Source organism: Xyrauchen texanus, chromosome 45 (genome assembly GCF_025860055.1).
Source record: "Xyrauchen texanus isolate HMW12.3.18 chromosome 45, RBS_HiC_50CHRs, whole genome shotgun sequence".
Lineage (NCBI taxonomy): Eukaryota > Metazoa > Chordata > Actinopteri > Cypriniformes > Catostomidae > Xyrauchen > Xyrauchen texanus.
In genome coordinates, this window is record NC_068320.1 from 4,306,641 (window position 1) to 4,329,221 (window position 22,581).

At 40.0% G+C, this 22,581-nt stretch overlaps 1 protein-coding gene across 4 annotated transcripts in view; it reads right to left on the reverse strand.

Annotated features, from left to right (window-relative positions):
• LOC127637437 (IQ motif and SEC7 domain-containing protein 3-like) overlaps positions 1-13,644 on the reverse strand; it is a 339,913-nt gene extending 326,269 nt beyond the window's left edge. For 3 of the 4 annotated variants that reach the window (XM_052118507.1, XM_052118504.1, XM_052118503.1), the window contains exon 1: positions 13,075-13,644. In XM_052118507.1, the coding sequence (XP_051974467.1) occupies positions 13,075-13,580 (506 nt within the window). In that variant the 5' untranslated portion in view covers positions 13,581-13,644. The remainder of the gene's footprint in view (positions 1-13,074) is intronic. The other variant, XM_052118506.1, reaches the window with a different exon arrangement.
• Between the last annotated feature and the right edge of the window lie 8,937 nt (positions 13,645-22,581).

Consider the following 22,581-nt stretch of genomic DNA (forward strand, 5'->3'; position numbering starts at 1 on the left):
AAATTTGTTGTCTGATGAAGTATTGTGGCCGGAGAAGATTTATGTAAAAAGTGTGAAATCTTATTGATAAAGAATGATCAGCCTTAAATAATTATACATATATTTATATAATTTAAAAGCACTAGTTCTTCCCTTCAATATGACATATACAGTTCAGGTGTGTGATCTTATATGAATATGAATATAATATGAATTTAGAAATGAATATCTTATTCTGGCACAGAATGGAATTTTCAGAATTTTATGCAGAGGCAGGAAAGGGTTAAAAATAGCCTTGCATGAGCATTGAGTGTCGTTTCAAGTTCTAGCTTTAGTGCATGGAAGCGTTTTTAAAAAGACAATTGGTATTATTAGTTATCGGCGACATAATGTATGATGCCCAAATGCATAGGGTGTCTTATTCATTGTGAAACTGTGTTTTCTTAATTGAATGAATCACACTGAAGCCTAGACTTTAAATGCATAGCCCGCCACTGTGAGTTACATATTTTAAAATATATTACTTCAATGTTGTTAGTCAAATAGTCAAACAAGTATCTCTGTGTTCATATTTATACATATATAAAGAATTTCACAGCAGATACTGAAATATTGTATTTCTGAAGTCAAAATGAGCATGCTGGCTATGAATTACTGTCCAATTTGTCCAATGGTTTTCAACAATTCAATAACAAATAATAACAGTTTGTTTACTTGTAGCATTGCAAGACACAGATGTAGAAATACATAATGTGTTATGCTTATTATAGACAACATATGCTTGGTTCTAATATTCCAGATACATCTATTCTGGAATGTCTGTTTAGAACAGTTACTGATCTTGGATTAAATTTATTCAGACAAAATTACATTCTGTGTTTAGGCCTTTTTTTAGATGGTATATTTTAGACAGGCTTCTTTTTAGAAAAGAATACTCTTCACATTCATATACTTTTCTGTATCTGGATATTTTAGCAAGCACAGATGGCAAATACAACAGATGCCGTGCAAACCTGGATGTGTGTGAATTGAGTCCTGTGACATCAGCTGAGGAATATATTAAGGAGCTGAGCTGAAAATATTGGCCTACAGATATTTAGACCTCAACTTGTTTTTATTCAATTAGCATATGCAATATTTAAATGAGACACTTGCATATCTTAATTGTGGCTAACTATGTACATGCCACTATTACACAATACCACAATCCTTAATGCATACAGTTAAAAGAAATATGGCAAAATCAAAAGGCAATATTGCAGAAACAAAAGGAATATGGCAAAATAAAATGCAATGCAAGCAAAAACAAAAGAAATATGGCAAGATCAAATTACATTTTGGCAAAAACAAAAGAAATGTGGCAAAATCCAACAGCAATGGGACAAAACAAAGGGAATGTGGCAAAATGAAAAGGCAAAATGGCAAAAACAAAAGGGATATGGCAAAATCATATGCAATGCTGGAAAAAAAAACAAAAGGAAAATAGCAAAATCAAACAGTAATGGGGCAAAACAAAGTGAATGTGGCAATATCAAAAGACATTTCTGGCAAAAGGAATATGGCAAATTAAAATGCAATACAGCAAAAACATGAGGAATGTGGCAAAATCAAAAGGCAATGCAGGAAACACAAAAGGAATATGGCAAAATCAAATGCAATGCTGGCAAAAGAAAAAGGAATATAGCAAATTCAAATGAAATGCTGGCAAAAACAAAAGGAATATGGCAAATTCAAATGCAATGCTGCCAAAAACAAAAGGAATGTGGCAAAATCAAAAGGCAATGCAGGAAACACAAAAGGAAGCACCTTATCCACTGGGGGCATTGCTGAGTAGCCCTTTACCGCCCCACCATCAAAGGTAGTGAGGGCGGGGGAGCTGAAAGATCGGGACCGGGCAGTAAAAGGTGCCATCCACAATCTTGTCAGCTCCTCATGCACTTCCGGGAAGAAAGGAACGGGGGCTGGTCATGGCTGTGAGCAGCACCGCAGGCCCAAGAACCAATCATAAAGCCAGGAGGGTTCAGGGGAGAGCGGAGGGTTCCACTCTAATCTGACGCTCACAATAGGGAACAAAAGGAATGTGTCAAAATAAAACAGCAATACGGCAAAACAAAGGGAATGTGGCAAAATCAAATGCAATGCTGGCAAAAACAAAAGGAATGAGACAAAATAATATTCCCCCGCATTATTCACTTATCACGAGTAAACAACAAACAACTGTGGTAATTCATGGCATCCGAAATTTTATTTCGGCCTGCATTGCATGTCACATGTTTACTATAGCCTCCTCCATCAGCAGTGAGGGATTCAAATGTGATAAATGTAAGGAATTAGTCAGGCTCAAGGAGAAGTTTAATGAGTTAAAAGACACACATCCGAATGCTAGTGGAGGTCAGTTAGAAAGAGGCAAGAGAAAAATATGGCAAAATCAAATGAAATGCTAGCAAAAAAACAAAAGGAATATGGCAAAATCAAACAGCAATGGGGCAAAACAAAGGGAATGTGTCAAAATCAAATGCAGTCCTGGCAAAAACAAAAGTGAAATGGCAAAATCAAAAACAGCAATGGGGCAAAACAAAGGGAATGTGGCAAAATCAAATGCAATGCTGGCAAAAACAAAAGTGAAATGGCAAAATGAAAAACATAAATGTGGCAAAACAAAGGGAATGTGGCAAATCAAAAGGCAATACAGCAAAAACAAAAGGAATATGGCAAAATAAAATGCAATGCTGGCAAAAACAAAAGGAATATGGCAAAACAAAGAGAATATGGCAAAATCAAATGCAATGCTGGCAAAACAAAGGAAATGTTGCAAAATCAAAATGCAACGCTGGCAAAAAACAAAAGGAATATGGCAAAATCAAACAGCAATGGGGCAAAAAAAAGGGAATGTGGCAAAATCAAAAGGAATGTGGCAAAATCAAATGCAATGCTGGCAAAAACAAAAGTGAAATGGCAAAATCAAACAGCAATGGTGCAAAACAAAGGGAATGTGGCCAATCAAAAGGCAATACAGCAAAAACAAAGGGAATCTGGCAAAATCATGTGATTTTGCAACATTACTTGTATTTTTCCCCATTGCTGTTTGTTTTTGCCAGCATTGCATTTGATTTTGCAATGCGGCAAAAAACAATTGCAGTAAAAATATTTGACAAAAAAAAAAAGACATTTGGCAAAATCAAACAACAATAAAGCAAAATCAAACAGCAATGGGGCAAAAACTAAAGTCAGTGTTGCAAAGGAATATGGCAAAATCAAACAGCAATATGACAAAAACAAATGGGAGTATGGTAAAATCAAAAGGCAATATACCAAAATAAAAAGGAAACTTCAAATGAACACTGGCTGCTGTTTTAAAGTATTAGCCAAGAAATGTAACAGAACATGTGGAAAACATGCATTTTTTCCCACTTTGAGTGCCTAGAAAAGAGATCTATAAATGTAAGGAATTATTATTTATTTATTTTTTAGAAATGTTTTCAGAAACATCACATCTTATTGAAGTACAGTATGCAATCTGTCATTCAGCATGTGGTGCATGAAAATCACATCTGCCCAGCAGTTACACCGGACTCACAATATCTGACTGAACTGAAAATCAACCACCTTGCTTTTTTCACACGCATTTACACTGCAAGAACTAAATCTGTCACATTTATGTGTTTTGATCTTGTTTTCATGTCTTTTATTTTCTAGTTTAGTTCCTGTTTGGGTCATGTGGTGTCCTGTCATGTGATTTCCTGTTCCCTCATGTGATCTTGTCATGTGTTTCCCCTGTCCATGTGTCTTGTTTTTATCGGTTCATTGGTTGATTACTTTGTTATTAGTTCTAGTTTATCATTGGTTTTAGTTTATTAGTTTTGTTATCTTGAGTTTAGTTCTGCCTGTTCATTGGTTGTCTTGTTACCCATGTCTGTGTATTTAAGCCCTAACGTGTGCCATTGTCTTGTGTCAGGTATTGTTAATATAACTTGGTAGTTTTGTTCTAGTCAAGTCAAGTCAAGTCAAGTCAAGACTAGTCTAGTCAAGTCATGTCATGTCATGTTTATGTCAAGTCCAGTTTTAGTCCAGACAAGTTCATGTTTTTTTTTAGTTCACATTTGTAGGGTTTTTGGGTTTCCACGTTCGTAAAATAAACTGCACTTGGGTTCATCTTCACGTCATCATCATCATCATAGCCAGCAGCACTGTTACGAAAGCACAAATATGATCTGTTTACATTCAAGTAAAATAACTGACTGTGTTTAAATGAATGCCCCTCCATCAGTGGATCAATCTAGTAATGGATTCAATTTGCGTTGTCCAGTGGGTTCACATGGATTTCATAGCACACTGTAAGGTTTAGCTGAGTAACACCGTTTCGTCTCCTTTTTGGAGCATTTGTCTTTCAGTACAGCTCATAAATCAATAAATCAAAGCAATTTTATGGCTTCCAATGCCTTAATAAAGTCATGTGGACCACTTTTAATTATATTTTACTGTGCTTTTTTGTAATTGTGGAGCTTGACAGACCCAGACCCCTTTTACTTTTATTTTATAGAAAAGAGCCTTTGAGGATGAATTCTCATAATTTCCTAACCAACTCAAACTCCCATAGTTTTCTCAATAGTTCAATTGCATGTTTATGTCAAGTTTATGTTGCACTAAAACTGAACTTGAGCCCCAAATTGACTGCCACTTATGCCTACCATCAAACCAGCCACAAGGATCAAACAGCATAAAATTCCAAACTTTCCATAAGTGAAACTGTAAACTAAGTACAACCTTAGATGCATGATGCACAGACATAAAAAACAAGTTGTGGAAAGTCCACTTCCTTGGAAATAGTCTGACCAGCATTGCAGTCATTTTATTTTTTTATTCTTTTTACTTTCCAGTGTGATGTATGATTACCATTCATCTTATCCTGCACATTAACTCCACAGCACAGAGGTTCATCTGACCCATACCCTTTAACTCCCAGCTGTCATATTTTAAACTTTGACTTCTTAAATGGATGTCTAACTCAAACCAGAGATAGAGCCTAACTCAAACTAGATGACAGAGATTGGTTACTGCCACAGTAAAGAAAACCATGCATATTTAGTATGTACAACGGGACTGCTCACTGGCAATGTGTTAGTGGTGTAAAGTATGCTTTGGGCCTTAGACTACATTTTAAGACTGTGTATCAACAGAATAAATGAGACCTTCCAAACCATACACGAGGGAGATACAAATCAGCTTAATATCTCTTCTTAATCAGCTGATTTATCTGTCGCTTTATTTCATTCCCAGGGTTTGTCTTAATCACTTGACTCCCCTTAATACCTAAATGGTATCATAGTTTTTCTGTCTCAATTTCAGATTTACATTTATGCATTTGGCAGACACTTTTATCCAAAGCGACTTACAGTGCACTTATTACAGGGACAATCCCCCCAGAGCAACCTGGAGTTAAGTGCCTTGCTCAAGGACACAATGGTGGTGGCTGTGGGGATTGAACCAGTGACTTTCTGATTACCAGTTTACCAGTTATGTGCATTAGACCACTACACCACCACCATTCCCATTGCTTACGTCGTCAGTCCAGTTACAACACAGCAGGATAAAGCTGGATATCATTTGTTCAGCAGATTTCATGGAAAGGGCCCTTTAATAAGCCTTTGATATTAAATAGGATTTGCAGAGGCAATCAGCATGAGTTCGTTTTCTTGGATTGGCGAAACCTGTTCAAGGACCCAGAAAATGGACTTCACTGACGTCCACTGAATTGTGTGTATATCATTGATAAGAATTATTTTTCAGAACCGAGCATGCAGCTATCAAACCATAGAAAATATTTCTAGGTCTTTGTTCTAGGGTACATTACAGTGTCTAGTTTACCATGTAAATACACAAGTAAGTACTGAATAATATTACACTTTGTTGCCATTTTTGTGATTGTAGTTAGCTATATTTAGGCCTATAAAACTAGATTCATTGGGAAGTCACACTGGATATTGTGTTATATTTCAAATCACAGGTGTGCGATATGACTTTAAAAATCCTAAAATATTATACTTTGATGTCCCTACTGGGAATCATAATAGCCCTACTGGGAACCATGTGTTCACAAAAGATCTAGTTTTTGTTTTGTGTTATGTTGGATTCTTAAGAAAATTCCTTATGGTATCCATTAAAATCCCCTAGTTCCAAATTATGATAGAAATTCAAATAAATGTCCTGCACACATTTCGGTAACACTTTCTGTGAAGCCTTAATGCCTTCTAAAGGTCTTAGGCAATAATGTGTTCATAATGCCTTATAATATGCAAAAAAATCAGCTTAATATTCTATAAAATAATGTTAACCACACTTAAATAAATTTTAATATTTACCAATTGATGAGTATACTTTTGCAACCTCAACCAAAAAAAAAACAACAAGTTTTAATGCAATAGTCTATATTTTGGGACCAATCCTAAATGATCCCATTGGAAATGTTCTTATAGATACCAAAATCACATAAAACGTCTCGGGTTACATGTGTAACCCTTGTTCCCTGAAAAAGGCGGAACGAGATGTTGCGCTGCTAAGCGCTACGGGGAACAGCTTTAGCTGTGAGCCGAGCTGAATAAATGTGTGGAACACGTCAATGAACATTGACCGGAATTTATAGCCTCGGCTGATGTAATCATTAGATGCACCTGAGGCCAGGCTATAAATGGATACGTCACCAGGTGTCGTCAGATACTTCTTTTTGAAGAGCAGTCCTGGGACGCCCCAGTGCGGCAAAGCAGCGCAACATCTCGTTCCGCCTTTTTCAGGCAACAAGGGTTACACATGTAACCCGAGACGTTCCCTTTACAAAAGGCTTCACTACGATGTTGCGCTGCTAAGCGCTACGGGGAACGCAATACCCACGCCGCCGCACTTGGGGCTGTCCGGACCCCTACGGTTGTGCAGTGTACTCACAAAAACGCGAGAGGTCTCAGACATGAGCTTCAGATGTCGACTCAAGGGCATAAGAGCACGGAGTAGCATAAACATCTAAACCATTCAATTTTGATAAATGTGTGCAGAGAGGACCAGCCTGCCGCATCACAAACTTGTTCAGGCATGAGCTGAGATGTCGACTCAAGGGCATAAGAGCCCGGAGTAGCAAAGCATCTAACCCATAAAGTTCGATGAATGTGTGCGAAGAGAACCCTGTCGCAACACAAAGTTGTCATAAAAACTGATGAATGTGAGCGGAGAGGACCAGCCTGCCGCATCACAAACCTGTTCAGGCATGAGCTGAGATGTCGACTCAAGGGCATAAGAGCCCGGAGTATCAAAGCATCTAACCCATAAAGTTTGATGAATGTGTGCGAAGAGAACCCTGTCGCACCACAAACTTGTCATAAAAACTGATGAATGTGAGCGGAGAGGACCAGCCTGCCGCATCACAAACTTGTTCAGGTATGAGCTGAGATGTCGACTCAAGGGCATAAGAGCCCGGAGTGCAGAACATCCAAACTAAAAAAATCCAATGAATGTGTGCGGAGAGGACAACCTGCCGCATCACACACTTGTTTAGGCATGGGCTGAGATGCCGACTCAAGGGCATAAGAGCCCGGAGTAGCAAAGCATCTAGCCCATAAAGTTCGATGAATGTGTGCGAAGAGAACCCTATCGCAACACAAACTTGTCATAAAAACTGATGAATGTGAGCGGAGAGGACAAGCCTGCCGCATCACAAACTTGTTCAGGCATGAGCTGAGATGTCGACTCAAGGGCATAAGAGCCCGGAGTAGCAAAGCATCTAACCCATAAAGTTCGATGAATGTGTGCGAAGAGAACCCTATCGCACCACAAACCTGTCATAAAAACTGATGAATGTGAGCAGAGAGGGCCAGCCTGCCGCATCACAAACTTGTTCAGGTATGAGCTGAGATGTCGACTCAAGGGCATAAGAGCCCGGAGTGCAGAACATCCAAACTAAAAGGTGCAATGAATGTGTGCGGAGGGGACAACCTGCCGCATCACAAACTTGTTTAGGCATGGGCTGAGATGTCGACTCAAGGACATAAGAGTCCGGAGTAGCAAAGCATCTAACCCATAAAGTTCGATGAATGTGTGCGAAGAGAACCCTATTGCAACACAAACTTGTCATAAAAACTGATGAATGTGAGTGGAGAGGACCAGCCTGCCGCATCACAAACTTATCCAGACATGAGCTTGAGATGTCGACTCAAGGGCATAAGAGCCCGGAGTGGCAAAACATCCAAACTATAAAAATCCAATGAATGTGTGCGGAGAGGACAACCTGCCGCATCACAAACTTGCTGCAGAGGGAGACCTCTAGCCAAGGTTTTAGAGGAGGAGAGCCTACTGGCGAAGCTTGACCGCACGCCTCGTAGGCCCGGGCAATAATGAGGATGCCTCTTTGAGGGCACCCCGCCCACCAAGCCGTGGCAAACCGCAGTGGCCACATAGAACCTGGCAGTGGCGAGGCAAGTGCCCGCTGACAGTTCTTTCTACAGAAAATCCAGAACTGAAACAAACTGGCAGTTAGCTGGTTCTGTAATAATATCTTTAGTAGAAGGAAACGCATGCAGGTGCATTTGCGTTACTACGTTCAGCCCCTCCCAAGGGGGAGGGGGAGGGGGGGACTGGGCGACTCGGGGAGAAGTAGAGGAGACATTGCGCTATCAACAGAGGCAAAGAGGTCCTCTTCTGCCCTGTAAAATCTACCCAGATCAGTTCCAAGTGGAGGGAGCCCTAGCACTTGAAATGGTCTCGATAATCTCAAGAGAAAACCCTGTGAACCTCATTTGGTACCCTTAGGGGCCAGACATGAACGGTTTCACAATTTGGGCCGGGGATGAAATATCGTCCCCTGTGCCTGAGACAGAAGGTCCCTCCTGTCCGGAATCGCCCAAGGCGAGCCGTCGAGGAGAGATGTAATTTCTGAGAACCAAATCCTGTTCGGCCAGTGAGAGCTATCAGTAAGAGGCAAGACCCTTGCTGTCGAACTCTGGCTAAGACTCCGGGAGCAGAGAAACCGGGGAAAAGCATACCGACACATTCTGGGCCATGTGTGCGCCATCGCGTCCAGACCCAGGGGGCTGGGTGACTCAGAGAGAAGTAGAGGGACATTGCGCAGTCTCTTGAGAGGCGAAGAGGTCCACTTCTGCTCTGTAAAATCTCTCCCAAATTTGTTGTACTACCTCGGGGTGGAGTTTCCACTGCCCCTTGGTATGTTCTGTCTGGACAGCAAATCTGCTCCCACATTTAGGCGTCCAGGGATGTAAATTGCCCTGAGTGACAGGAGCTTGCCCTGGGCCCAAAGGAGAATCCGGCGTGTCAGAAATACAGCTGACAAGAACGTGGGTCTCCTTGATGATTTATGTAAGAGGCTACCGCTGTATTGTCCACCCGCACCAAGGCATGGCAGCCTCAGGAGGAGGTATTTCAGGGCCAGAAATACAGCCATCAACCCGAGACAGTGACTGTGACAACCGAGCTGACGATCCTCCTATCCCCTTAAGCTGGACGACCACTTAAGGCCGCTACCCCGCCCGTCAGGGAGGCGTCTGTCGTTAGCAGTCTGCGACAACAAGACGCACCTAGAGTGGGACCCAAGGCAGAAAACCGGGGTCTGAACCACATAGAAAGGGAACGAAGCCTGAGGCGCTTAACCCTATTTAGCCCAGGGGTTTTGGCCCTTGGAAGAAATCCCCTGGCTTTTGGCCACAACAAAAATGGTCTCATGAGCAGAAGGTCCAGAGGGATCACCGTGGACGTGTTCGCCCTGAGACCTGGAAATCGTTGATACTGATAACAGTGCAACCTAGCCTGACTTTGCTCAGGGTGATCTGAATGGACTCAATCCTAGCAGGAGACAGTTGTGCCTGCATAGTGATTCAACTACATACGATGCCCCGATAGACAATGTTCTGAGTGGGAGAGAGGACGCTTTTCTTGGCGTTGAGCCTCAACCTCAGAGAAACAGATGAGCTAAGACGATGTCCCTGTGCTGAACTGCCAGTTCCTGGAACTGCGCTAGGATCAGCCAGTCGTCTACGTAATTCAGAATGCAGATGCCCCGGAGTCGCAAGGAGCCAGCGCTACATCATGCATTGTGAATGTGCGGGTAAAAGGGCTAGGCCGAGTGAAAGAACCTGACCCTGGAAGACTTCGCCCCTGGAAGCGAACCTCAGGAACTTTCCATGTTGTGGCAGAACTTCTAAATAAAGTATATAAGTGCGCCATAAGATCGATGGTGACCAGCCAAACGAGTTGTAGGGCTTGAGACACGACCGTCTTGACAGGCATCATCTTGGACTTGAAGCCAGACGCCACCCCTCACCCTCCATGGGAAACGGGAAGTATTTAGTGTAATAACCTAACTCTCTCTCTGGAAGGGGAACACATACCATGGCCCCTTTAACCAGGAGATTGAGAGGTTTTTTTTTTTTTACAAAAAAAGAAATCCGGTTTACGGTAGTGAGAACACGCCATTGAAACATGGAAAAGCGGCGAGATAATTAAATCCTGATGCCCTTATAAGACCCACAGAAAAGGATATATCCGGCAGAAGTTTCCATGCTGCCAGGATCTCTGAGATGGGTATTATATTTTAACACTTCCTGTTGAGGGTTTGTCGGGTGTTTCGCGTCCTGAATAAAATGCAGGAACAGTGAAAACACCCAATTTTGACGGAAGCCTCTGCAACCCGAAACACCAAGAGGTGGCGGGAATGGAGGGGCTTCGAGGGGGTACCGGGAGGGGTGAAGTGTAGCACGCGCCCCGTCCCGAGGGGAGCTACCCCCTAATCTAGGCGCAAGACCGTCAGGGTTTTCTCTTACTAGAATTTATAGTCCTGAGGGCTGGCAAGGGTGGCGAGACTGTCCCCAATCCCTGGGAGGAGGAGCACGACTCGCCACGCTTTGCTTTTGAGCCTCCCTTCAGTCAGGACCGAGGTGGGTCTGAGGCTTGCTCGTCAAGCGCAGAACCCACACTCAGGTCGTCCAGGAGGTCAGCCTGGTATGCCTGAAAAACAGCATATTGTGCAGAGCAGCACCAGCCTGACCTGCTGCTTGATAAGCCCTTCCCACTAAAGTGGAGGTTGTCCTACAAGGCTTTGAGGGAGAGAGGGCTTCTTAAGTGACGATGTCGAGCCCGGCGAGAGATAGCCCACAAGCGTCTCTTCGACCGGCGGCATCACTGAATACCCCGTGCCTCAGCACCCACGATAGTCGAATATAATGACGTCGAGGGTATGTGAACATGGGAAGAAAATATATATATTTTTATATATATATTTTTTTTTTTTTTTTTTAGGGGTTCTCCATGAGCGAAAAAGCTCTTCAAGGAGGTTATCAAAGAAAGGGAAGGGACCCATGAGGCGTTCCCTTTCTTAGACTGGAAGATAAAATCTATCCCCTAATTGGAGCGTTTGGGGGTCTCTTTTCGCGTGGCCAGTCCAATCTGGCAACCGCACGAGTAACAACATCGAGCAATTCCTCCGTAGATTTTTTATCGCGGACGGAAAGCTCGGAGGCGGGAAGAGAATAGCGATCCACCTCATGATCCGAAGAAGCGTCGGAATGCGCTTCGAGATCATGTGAAGGACCAGCTGGGTTTGGGGAGAGAGTGAGAGAAAGGGATCAACCCGTCACTTGCTCCTCAGCCAAATCCATGCACGAGCCCCACGAACGATCTTTTCGTGAGTGCTGACTCCCGGAAGCAAGCGAGGCGAGCACGCATTGCTGCAACGCGAGAGCAGCGTGCTCTACCCCCAAACAAACAGCAAAAACTGATGTGTGCCATCTTCAGCTATAGAGCAAGAAGAGGGGAACACGCACAGTTTGCTTTCAGTCATTCTCTCTTTCTTTTTTTTTTTATATATATATAGATATATATATATATATATATATATATATATATATATATAATATTTTCTAAACAGAACAGAAAAATAGAACAACATTCACTGCACACTGCCTAACTTAATCTATCTCCTAACAGAGGAAAGAAAGTTTTGACAGGGTGTGTGAAACACACAGAAACAGAATCGCTCTGAAAAAAGAGTTTCTGACGACACCTGGTGACGTATCCATTTATAGCCTGGCCTCAGGTGCATCTAATGATTACATCAGCCGAGGCTATAAATTCCAGTCAATGTTCATTGACGTGTTCCACACATTTATTCAGCTGGCTCACAGCTAAAGCTGTTCCCCGTAGCGCTTAGCAGCGCAACATCTTAGTGAAGCCTTTTGTAAAGGGAACTAGATATTTTTAAAAGGGTTTCAACATTTAAACTTCTAATTAGATAAAATGGCCAATGCATGGTATACACGAGGATTTTAGGAATCAAATCAAATCCTGGAAAAACTTAATTTCCTCATTGTGTATTTGAATTAATTTATTTATTTACTAAGGAAGAACAACCAGCAATCAATTGGTTTTGTTGGTGTAAGCTAAGGTATCCCGATGATTCAGTGTTGTTAAATAATATTATTGACTTTAACCAAACTAGTTCATTTTAAAGCACAATTTTAGTTTGAAAATATTTCAGTGAGTGTAATGCAATATTACATCACATAATCAACATCAACACCAAATTTCATGCATTTTGTTATAATATAATGCATAACAAATGAAACCATGAGTAGCTAAGAATTATAATGTGGTAACAATTATTTATGGAAAGATTAAATATGTAACAGTGTGCATATAAGGAAATATGCCCTTTGTAGTGCATTATGTAAGTGTACAGGCGTCATTGAAAGTACTTTTCATTTTATTTTACATTTATTTATTTATTGTTGTTAAAAATCTAAAACCTAAAAATGTGCTTTGTTGATCTGGTTTTATTAAAGTCAAAAATATTATTAAATTTGACTTAATCAACCTGAATACACATTATGACAGGTAGAAATAACTAATTAAGGTAACAACTGCAAGTTTTCACTTTTCACACTGTGATAGCCTGCTGGCATTTCTTAAAATCCTTTGTGACTTGGACATTGTAATGTAAAGTAATGGTAATTTCTGAAGCGACAGCCTACAAATGCCGCATAATAACAGTGTTATTGAGTGTGTGATGTAGGCTACCGTGTGTTTCTAAATACGATTTCCACTCACTCGGGTTTCCTTGCGAGCCCTGCGGACCGACACAGTGTGGAGGGTGTCTGCGGAACCACAGACTTGCAAGACGGGCACCTCTTGTCGGCCTCCGCGGGCTCAGGGCTGGACTGGGTGGCTTTGAGAGACGGGGGGGACGTAGTCACCAGCTGCAGATGCTGCAGGTGATGAGTGGGTGATGCTGGAGGATGCTGTGGCTGTTTAGAAGGATTCTGCTGTTGTTGTTGTTGTTGTTGCTGCTGCTGGGGTTGACCGTGAATCGCCGGATGCTGGTGCGGATGCGCGGCCGGCTGAGGGCTGATCGTCCGCGGGGCCGGGCGGTGGTGGTAGTATTGATGAGGATCTCTCAGCTGTCGATTCTCGCCAATCAGGTCCTCAACTTTCCTCTCGAGCTCGTCGATCCGCTGCCGCTGTGTTTGAATCAAACTCTGCTGGTTTTGTACGATGGTGGTCAGTTCTTTGAGATAAAGCACGGCTTTCATGGGGTTATCCAGCAAACTCTCCATTAGCCTACTGTAATGTCAAAGCTTCGGCGGATCCGGATAGAGCTGTGCTTTAGCTGTAGTGAATGTGCCGTGGCGTGCTGATGCTCTAAAGGATGCGAGTGATGGTCCTGATGCAGGAGAGATTGGGGGAGGGGCTGTTGAGGATGATGATGTCACTGGTGTGGACAATCACAGACAAGCATGTTTGCATTCAGTGAAGTCTTTAACAGTGACATCAACATAAATGTGCGCGAGTCAGTCTGAGACCTGGGTCGTTCCTAATATTCAGTACAATAAAACGGATCTAAAGGCACACCTGAAGGAAAGTGTCCTTTTTGTGTGTGTTACAAAGTGTATCAAGATTGATATAATTATAAATTAATGATTGATATAATTACAAGAAATAAATTATTTTCATTGAATATTGATGGAGCAACATCATTTGTGTGAAAAGAAATATAGGGACAATAGTTAACCAATAGGACATGTCATAACAATCTCAAGTATTCAATAAACAAATTAGTCTCCATTATGATTGGATTAGTCAATGAGAGCCCACTTAGAACCTTTTTCATAACAAATCTTTATATAATAATAATAATTTGATTTAATCGCCTTGAACAAAAATCAACATACTAAAATCACAATTTTATTAAATATTAGATCAAATTACCTCAAAATCAAACTTTAGACATGGCATGCAAATGGATGCAATGACCTCATGGATCAGAAATGCATTGCAGTGTATAGTGACAAACAGGTAAATGGACAGTTCACCCAAAAAAATTACATTTTCTCATTATTTACTAACCTTAATGCCATCCCAGATGTATACGTTTTTTTTTTTTAGAAGAAGGAGAATATTTCAGCTCTGTAGGTCTACACAATGCAAGTAAATAGTGGCCAGAACTTTGAAGGCCCAAAATGTACATAAAGGCAGCATAAAAGTAATCCACATGACTCCGGTGATTAAATCCATGTCTTCAGAAGTTATATGATAGGTGGGGGCAAGAAACTGATCAATATTTAAGTCCTTAAATATATAGCTATATATATATTTATTTATTTATTTTTATTTCCTCCCTGCCCAGTAGTCAAAGAATGTGAATCACCAAAAACAATAGATGAAGAATGTGAAATTGAAGTGGAGATTTAAAATAGATTTAAAGTCAAACTTACCCTGTGTCTCAATGTGTACACTATCTTCCCTAAATATTATATATGAGATAAGAATTTGTATGTCTCAAATGGTAGTATGTTTAGAGACAGTGTTCCAAATTAGATGGTCTACTATTTCCAGTAGAAGTGTGTATCCATGCACACTTTATCGACTAATATTGCCCACAATCCCTTGCTCGACAGAAGATGAGTTTGATGGTTCGCTTCAGAACTTTTACATTTACATTTTACATTTATGCATTTGGCAGACAATTTTATCCAAAGCGACTTACAGTGCACTTGTTACAGGGACAATCCCCCTGGAGCAACCTGGATTTAAGTGCCTTGCTGAAGGACACAATGGTCGTGGCTGTGGGGATCGAACCAGCAACCTTCTGATTACCAGTTATGTGCTTTAGCCCACTACGTCACCACCACTCCTTTCTGTAGTTTTTCACTGTGAAACGTGAAAAACTACAAACCTGGCAGTGATGATGGCACTTCATCAGTTCTTAATTGTTTTCACACCTAATTGTTGCAGAAGTTTAATGGTTAAAAACTGTGAAAAGAAACTTTGTTAACACTGTATGACCAAAACACTGCTTGTTAATTGTTAAATATCCACTGCTTCATTTACACAATAAACAAAAAAGGGTTCAAGTGATTGATAATCCTTATAATCTTACCTGCAAGTTTTTATGTCCATATACTCTATTTTTATTGCTTATGGATGTTATTTTGTTTTGAAATAATCATTAAGTAAACATGTCAGCACTATGTGGATTAGAAAATTAAAAAATCTCAAACAGAATAATTAACCAAATTAACAAAATTGTATGTTCTCATTTTATTTTTGTCATTTAACGTCATTTAACTGTATGTGGCGCTTCAAAAGACAAAAACAATAAATAAAGTGATCCAATCTTTCTGAATTTTATATAACATTCAAGATATGATACATAAAATTGCATTTTTTACTTCAGTTGATTATGAATCATAAAACCACATTATTAACTTTCATGTTTTACATATTAGAGTTAATCCGCAACACATTTTGAACTTTACACATTCAATGGAGATAATGATAGCTAAATATATAATTTTGGCTTGTATTAAATACACATTACTACATGCATAATATATACTGTAAAAGATCAGTGGATCTCCGTATGAAAGATCCGCAATCTTTAACACCACACTGCTTCATCTCTCCAGTACAGTAGGAATCATTGTGGGGTAAATTAAATGAAATATTGAAGAAATGACAGTTAAAATGAAATGAGGAACGTGTACGTCATGGCAACTGGAACAGGGTGAATGACAGGTCGTTGTGGTAGCAGGATGCATGTGACTATGCGACCAAGGGTGTCTGTGGTTTCAAGACGCAATTTTATGATGTGAAAGTATGTCTCAATACTTGCACACTCTTTAGCTACACACTCAAAAGTGTGCACTTTTCCATAACAGTAGGTAGTATAACAGTGGTATAAGTAGGCCAATCGAGACACAGGATACTTTGATTAACTAATATGATTCCCATTTTAAAATCTTTTTAAAAAAAGTTTTTTATGATATATTAAAAGAAAAGTTCACCCAAAAATAAACATTCTTTCATAATTTACTCACCCTCATATCGTTCTGAACCCATTTGACTTTCTTTCTTATTCTAAACAAGAAAGGAGAACCTTTAGTGATTATTTCGGTCCATCTTTTCAATACAATGGCAGGATACTGCCTGTAGTTTGTTGTTGTGAATTTAAGAACAGATATGTATCACACAGAAGTCAAATCTTTGTTTATCTTCACTATCCTTATTATCGACTTGAATATAGCAGCTTGATGATACAATATGCAATCTCATCAGATCAGACAAGCTGTCCACCACATGTCTGTGTTTTCTGCCAGAGATTAGATCTGTGTCACTGACTTTACCAGCTGCCATTTGATGATGAGGTATAGCATTATGAATCAGCTTATTAACAGTGAATGAATGCTAGAGAAAGACCCTCTCCCTTCATGTGTTCATTACTGTAACTTACTATATGGATATAGAAACCTATAACACAAATGTAGAAATGTCAGTTACTTTTAATAATGTTTTTAATATTTTGTATTTATTTAATGCAAGTCAGTGGGTGATTTGATGTGGCCCACCAATGACTTGTATCTGACCCTCCGAGTGATTCTGATAAAATCGTGTCACTCAGCGGTGAGTTTAACAACACTCAGAGGCACGTACAACAACATCTGCAGCCATCAAAAGTGATAGTGTGTTAAGTGATAAAAGTCTATTCCCATCTTTGCATAGACTTTGTATGTAATTGCACCACGCGAAAAGCTCGATTCGTGTTGTATGTGAACGCACCATAAGACTCCAGTTGTTAAATTAATATCTTCAAAAGTGATATGATAGGTGTCAGTAACAGGTCATATTTAAATGCTTTTTTACTATAAATCTCCCTTTTCACTTTTTCACAAAATCAGAATTGTAATCAGATTCCTAAGTAATCGGAATACTAATTACTTTTAAATTACTTTTTAAAGCACTTTTTAGTTTTTCTGCTCAACAAATTTAAAATAATGTCTACAGTAGTCTATATTTCCTCCTTGCTCATTGTGACATGCCCTTCAGCTGTCACAGAAATGCAAACAGATGTATTGCACATATGAATTCACATTTGAAACGTATCATTCATAAATAATATTATTTTAGAAATATGTGTTACAAAAGTATATGTGCTTAAAAATAATTGCCTGAACTGGAAGTCAGTAACTGTAATCTGATTACGAGAATAAAAATGTTATGTCTTATTCAACTTTAAAAGTAAACACAGTGACGAATTCTCAAGTTGTTACCTAGTTACAGTGGTAAACAGCTGCCGCTTGTTGTAACGTTGATGATGTAATCAAACTGTGGTTTGGACCCAAATAATATGATGTGAACACAGAGCACTCTGGTTCAGTCCAAGTAATCAAACCAAGTGTGAAATCACCCTAAGACTCACAACATAGCACAGTAACAGTTCTTGGTTTATTTTTGGTCAGATAAGAGAAAAAAAAGAAATGACTTGCAGTTCAGTGAGCGAGTCAGACAATGGCAGATCTTGGCATTGGAAGAACAGGCAGTCGACTTGGGTGGCAGTGTTCTCTGGGGCACCCAGACTAGCCACGCTGCGCCCCTTGCATCATTGTTGGAAAGAACTAGCTACTAAATAAATTACAATATACAGTGAGTGCCATTAGTTCAACTGTATTCATGAATAAAAAAGAAAAGAAGAAACAATAACTGCTTTTTGCCACATTGTATTGCATACACAGCAGCAGATCAAACCAAGATAATGATTAAATGCACTTACCTAAGTCCGCTTTCTCATAGGAAATCTAAAATATTAGTGAATCGTGAATTATTCGTTCGGATGGTTAATTAAAAGTGAACTGGTTAAAACAAACAATTCACCAATCCACTTACCAGTATGAAGCTTTGGGAAGTCCAATTAATTTAGTTTGATCATGTCTGATCTCCAGTCAAATCATCACTTGAGTCAGATGTTAATTCAGTTACTGGTCTGATTCAGAAAGTAAGTGAGCAGATGAGTTTGAGTCTCCTCTGTGATTCATTAAAAAGATTTGGCTCATAAGAGTCATTAGTTTGAAAATTGGACTAGTCGCAATATATTTTCATTGTTGCAAACAAACAGATTGAATAATGTAATAGAGTGCATTAAGTGCATTGTCTATTTATAAGGCATATTGATTTAATATGTCAATTTGTTTCGATTAACCACATAAACAATTGCTAGTTAAAAAAATGGATGCAAAAAAATGCCCTGTACTGTAATAGGGAATTTTCCAAATATCAGAGCAATTCAAGCTTGAAGGTGCCTTCTGTATAACCTTCATGCTTTTATGTCTCAGTCAGCAGGGAGCAGTAAGCTCAACTTCAGCTGTACAGACAACAAACCAAGCAGAGACAGCACAAAATGAGAATGCATTCTTGTGATCAAACACAGCTGGACAGAGCGCAACTACAAAAGCAGGGGTCTCCAAACGTGTTTTTCAAAGTTCACAAAATGTGACATGCGTAGACATTGTATTTTGACTTCGCTGTACGCAATGCATAATTTAAATGAATAAAAAACAACTTACTACTATTCACAAGACGCTAGACTCATTTAAAAGGTTAGCTTCTGCCGCACAAGTCAGGTGACACAACAGCATGCCATCGATTTCCGTGAAGCCCTCATTAGACACAGCAGCAACAAAAGTGCCTCTGGTAAGAAATCTCTTTATGTTTTGTCATTGAAACCTGTTTGGTTATAAAGAGGAGAGTCTCTAGTTTCGTTTGATATGCCGCATTAAAAAACAAATCGGATAATTGTTTGTGTGTCAGCACCCTGATAAACACATGTCCACATATGTGGAAACTTGTACTGCATTTCCTCAAAAGTAGATTTTTTTTATATATATATATATATAAATAATTAAGTTATTTTCAAATACTTTCAACCCTAACACATCTGTGGGACATTTTGCTTCATTTTAATATAAATTTTGTTATGTTTTATTTTGTTATCTATGTGCAATTGTATTCTATTAATTAACATTAGTTAATGCCTTCCTATATATTTGCTATGTATTTTCACATTGAGAATAAATAGGTTAATCCAAAAGAGGCTTTGTATGGATTTAGGATGAAATAAAGGTGCATTTCTAACTGTGCTGAGACCAGTTAAGACAGACAGCAAGCACACTGGTGTCATTCACTAAATAGGGAGTATCCTTTAGCTTTCTATGCAGCTAAGAGGATTCAATCCTAAAATCTGACCAAAAGTTCAGTTTCAGGCTGCTGATGATGTTTGGACCACTCAACATGTTTGGCAAATTTGGGCCAATGTACATAGATTCAGAATTTTATAATGCAACATTTTATTTTAACATGGTCGGCAGTGATTGGATGATGCTGAACATTACTTTGAATAAGAATGATTTATTCAGCTTTACAGAAAATCAGCTATAATCAGCTCTGACTTTCTATAGATTAGTGTTATTTAAAAATTCTCGCTGTCCACATATGTGGACATACATTTTTAGTAATAATATTTGCTCTAGAATGTTTTATTATTATGTGCTACTAGTTACAAATCAAAAAGGGAAGCAGAAACTGCACACAGCAGACACGTGGGGGTCTCAGGATGTTAATACAACGTCATGTTAATGACGTGATGCACTCAAAGTGAGACGCTGCAAAAGTGTCCATCTGACACATTTGTACATAGACGCTTCTTTAGAAAAGGACTTTTAATAAGTCTACCTCAAATAGCCTTCTAAAGCCACTTTTTGTATTGCCTAATAAATGCTTTACTCATCTGCCACAATAATGTAATGCATTTTAATGAACTGAATTATAAATATAATTATTTAAATACAATTATTGATAATTATTTAATCATTATACAGTATATACATTTTTTTATTTGGGGGCCTTTCTCGCCAAATAATTGAATTTATTAATCGACATATCAGGTATATTATTCTATTAAAATTGATTGATAGTCCTAGTATTTATGTATTTTCATTGTATTATTTTGTGGCTTCCACTTCTTCTCTCTTACCACATTACAATTCAAATTCAAACTCAAAAATCTTTTGCTGTGGCACTTCAGATTCAGCAGCAGTGCAGGAAACGTCTCGGGTTACATGTGTAACCCTTGTTCCCTGAAAAAAGCGGAACGAGATGCTGCGCTGCTAAGCACTACGGGGAACAACCCTAGTTGTGACCGAGCTGAATAATGGGTGTAACACGTCAATGAACATTGACCGGAATTAATAGCCTCGGCTGATGTAATCATTAGATGCACGTCTGCGGCCAGGCTATAAATGGATACGTCACCAGATGTTGTCAGATACTTCTTTTTGAAGAGTAGTCCTGGGACATCCCAGTGCGGCAAAGAAGCGCAGCATCTTATTCTGCTTTTTTCAGGGAAATGGAAGTGCAACGTAGTGCAGCGTAGTTCTAGCAGGAAGACTAGCAGCTGTACATTATCACTTCATTAGCAGGGTAATTCATAGCCAATCGCATTGGAAGCCATTGCTTTATAAGTCTGCTCACAATCTATCACATTGCTGTTTCAGTGCGCTAAAACACAGGCAACTAGACGCGCTTCAACGTCTCCAGGCCACATATAACCAGTGCACAGCACTTCTCCGGAAGCCCGCCTTCCCTTTCCAACGACGTCGTCATTTCATCTCAACTTCTGCCAACATCAAACCCATGGGGAGTAAACAACCAGCAAACATATCTCATTCACTCAGGAGATCTCTCCCAATCGTATTGCATGACCCGGCGAAGGAGCGCGCAACCCGCGAATCCTGCAAAATCATCGGCTTAGGCAGCAGCCGGCTTCCATCAGAAATAAGCTAAGTCATTTTCATATCCATCAAAAGCATTCAGATCTAGTCATGGGTCTAGATCTTCCGTTGCCATGCAAACCTGTTCATCACAAAGTTGCAACGTTGCCTGTTCATCATAACGCATTCGCGTCAATATCAAAAGCCAGTATTTCACGTCAACAGCGCATTCACTCATAGTATGGCAGACAATCGCGTAATCTCATGAAGGCAAGGTTCATTCACTTGTCATTCACAGTCTGCATGCCCGAGCGTTCCCCATCGGGGAATTAAGATAATTATTCAGGCATATCATCATGTACAGGTGAAACTCGAAAAATTAGAATATCGTGCAAAAGTTCATTAATTTCAGTAATTCAACTTAAAAGGTGAAACTAATATATTATATAGACTCATTACAAGCAAAGTAAGATATTTCAAGCCTTTATTTGATATAATTTTGATGATTATGGCTTACAGCTTATGAAAACTCCAAATTCAGAATCTCAGAAAATTAGAATATTGTGAAAAGGTTCAGTATTGTAGGCTCAAAGTGTCACACTCTAATCAGCTAAACACCTGCAAAGGGTTCCTGAGCCTTTAAATGGTCTCTCAGTCTGGTTCAGTTGAATTCACAATCATGGGGAAGACTGCTGACCTGACAGTTGTGCAGAAAACCATCATTGACACCCTCCACAAGGAGGGAAAGCCTCAAAAGGTAATTGCAAAAGAAGTTGGATGTTCTCAAAGTGCTGTATCAAAGCACATTAATAGAAAGTTAAGTGGAAGGGAAAAGTGTGGAAGAAAAAGGTGCACAAGCAGCAGGGATGACCGTAGCCTGGAGAGGATTGTCAGGAAAAGGCCATTCAAATGTGTGGGGAGCTTCACAAGGAGTGGACTGAGGCTGGAGTTACTGCATCAAGAGCCACCACACACAGACAGGTCCTGGACATGGGCTTCAAATGTCAAATGTCTTACCTGGGCTAAAGAAAAAAAGAACTGGTCTGTTGCTCAGTGGTCCAAAGTCCTCTTTTCTGATGAGAGCAAATTTTGCATCTCATTTGGAAACCAAGGTCCCAGAGTCTGGAGGAAGAATGGAGAGGCACACAATCCAAGATGCTTGAAGTCCAGTGTGAAGTTTCCACAGTCTGTGTTGGTTTGGGAAGCCATGTCATCGGCTGGTGTTGGTCTACTGTGCTTTACTAAAACCAAGATGGCGGCGCGAGTACATCGCGAGGCTCGCGGTCTCTCCAGATTCTGCAATTTTGCTATATTTTTGTTGCTCATTTCGGGTCTGTTCGTGCGGAACAGTTGTGCCTTTACATCGTACACCCGATGTGAGCTTTTGGATATTGGTTTGCGAACTTCCGACAGTTTTATGGACAACCTTCGAATGCTTCCTGAGATCGCCAGAACACCCGAGGCTATACACTCTGCCCGGCCGGGCGGAAGTGCTCGCAGGCGGCGTCGAGATCGT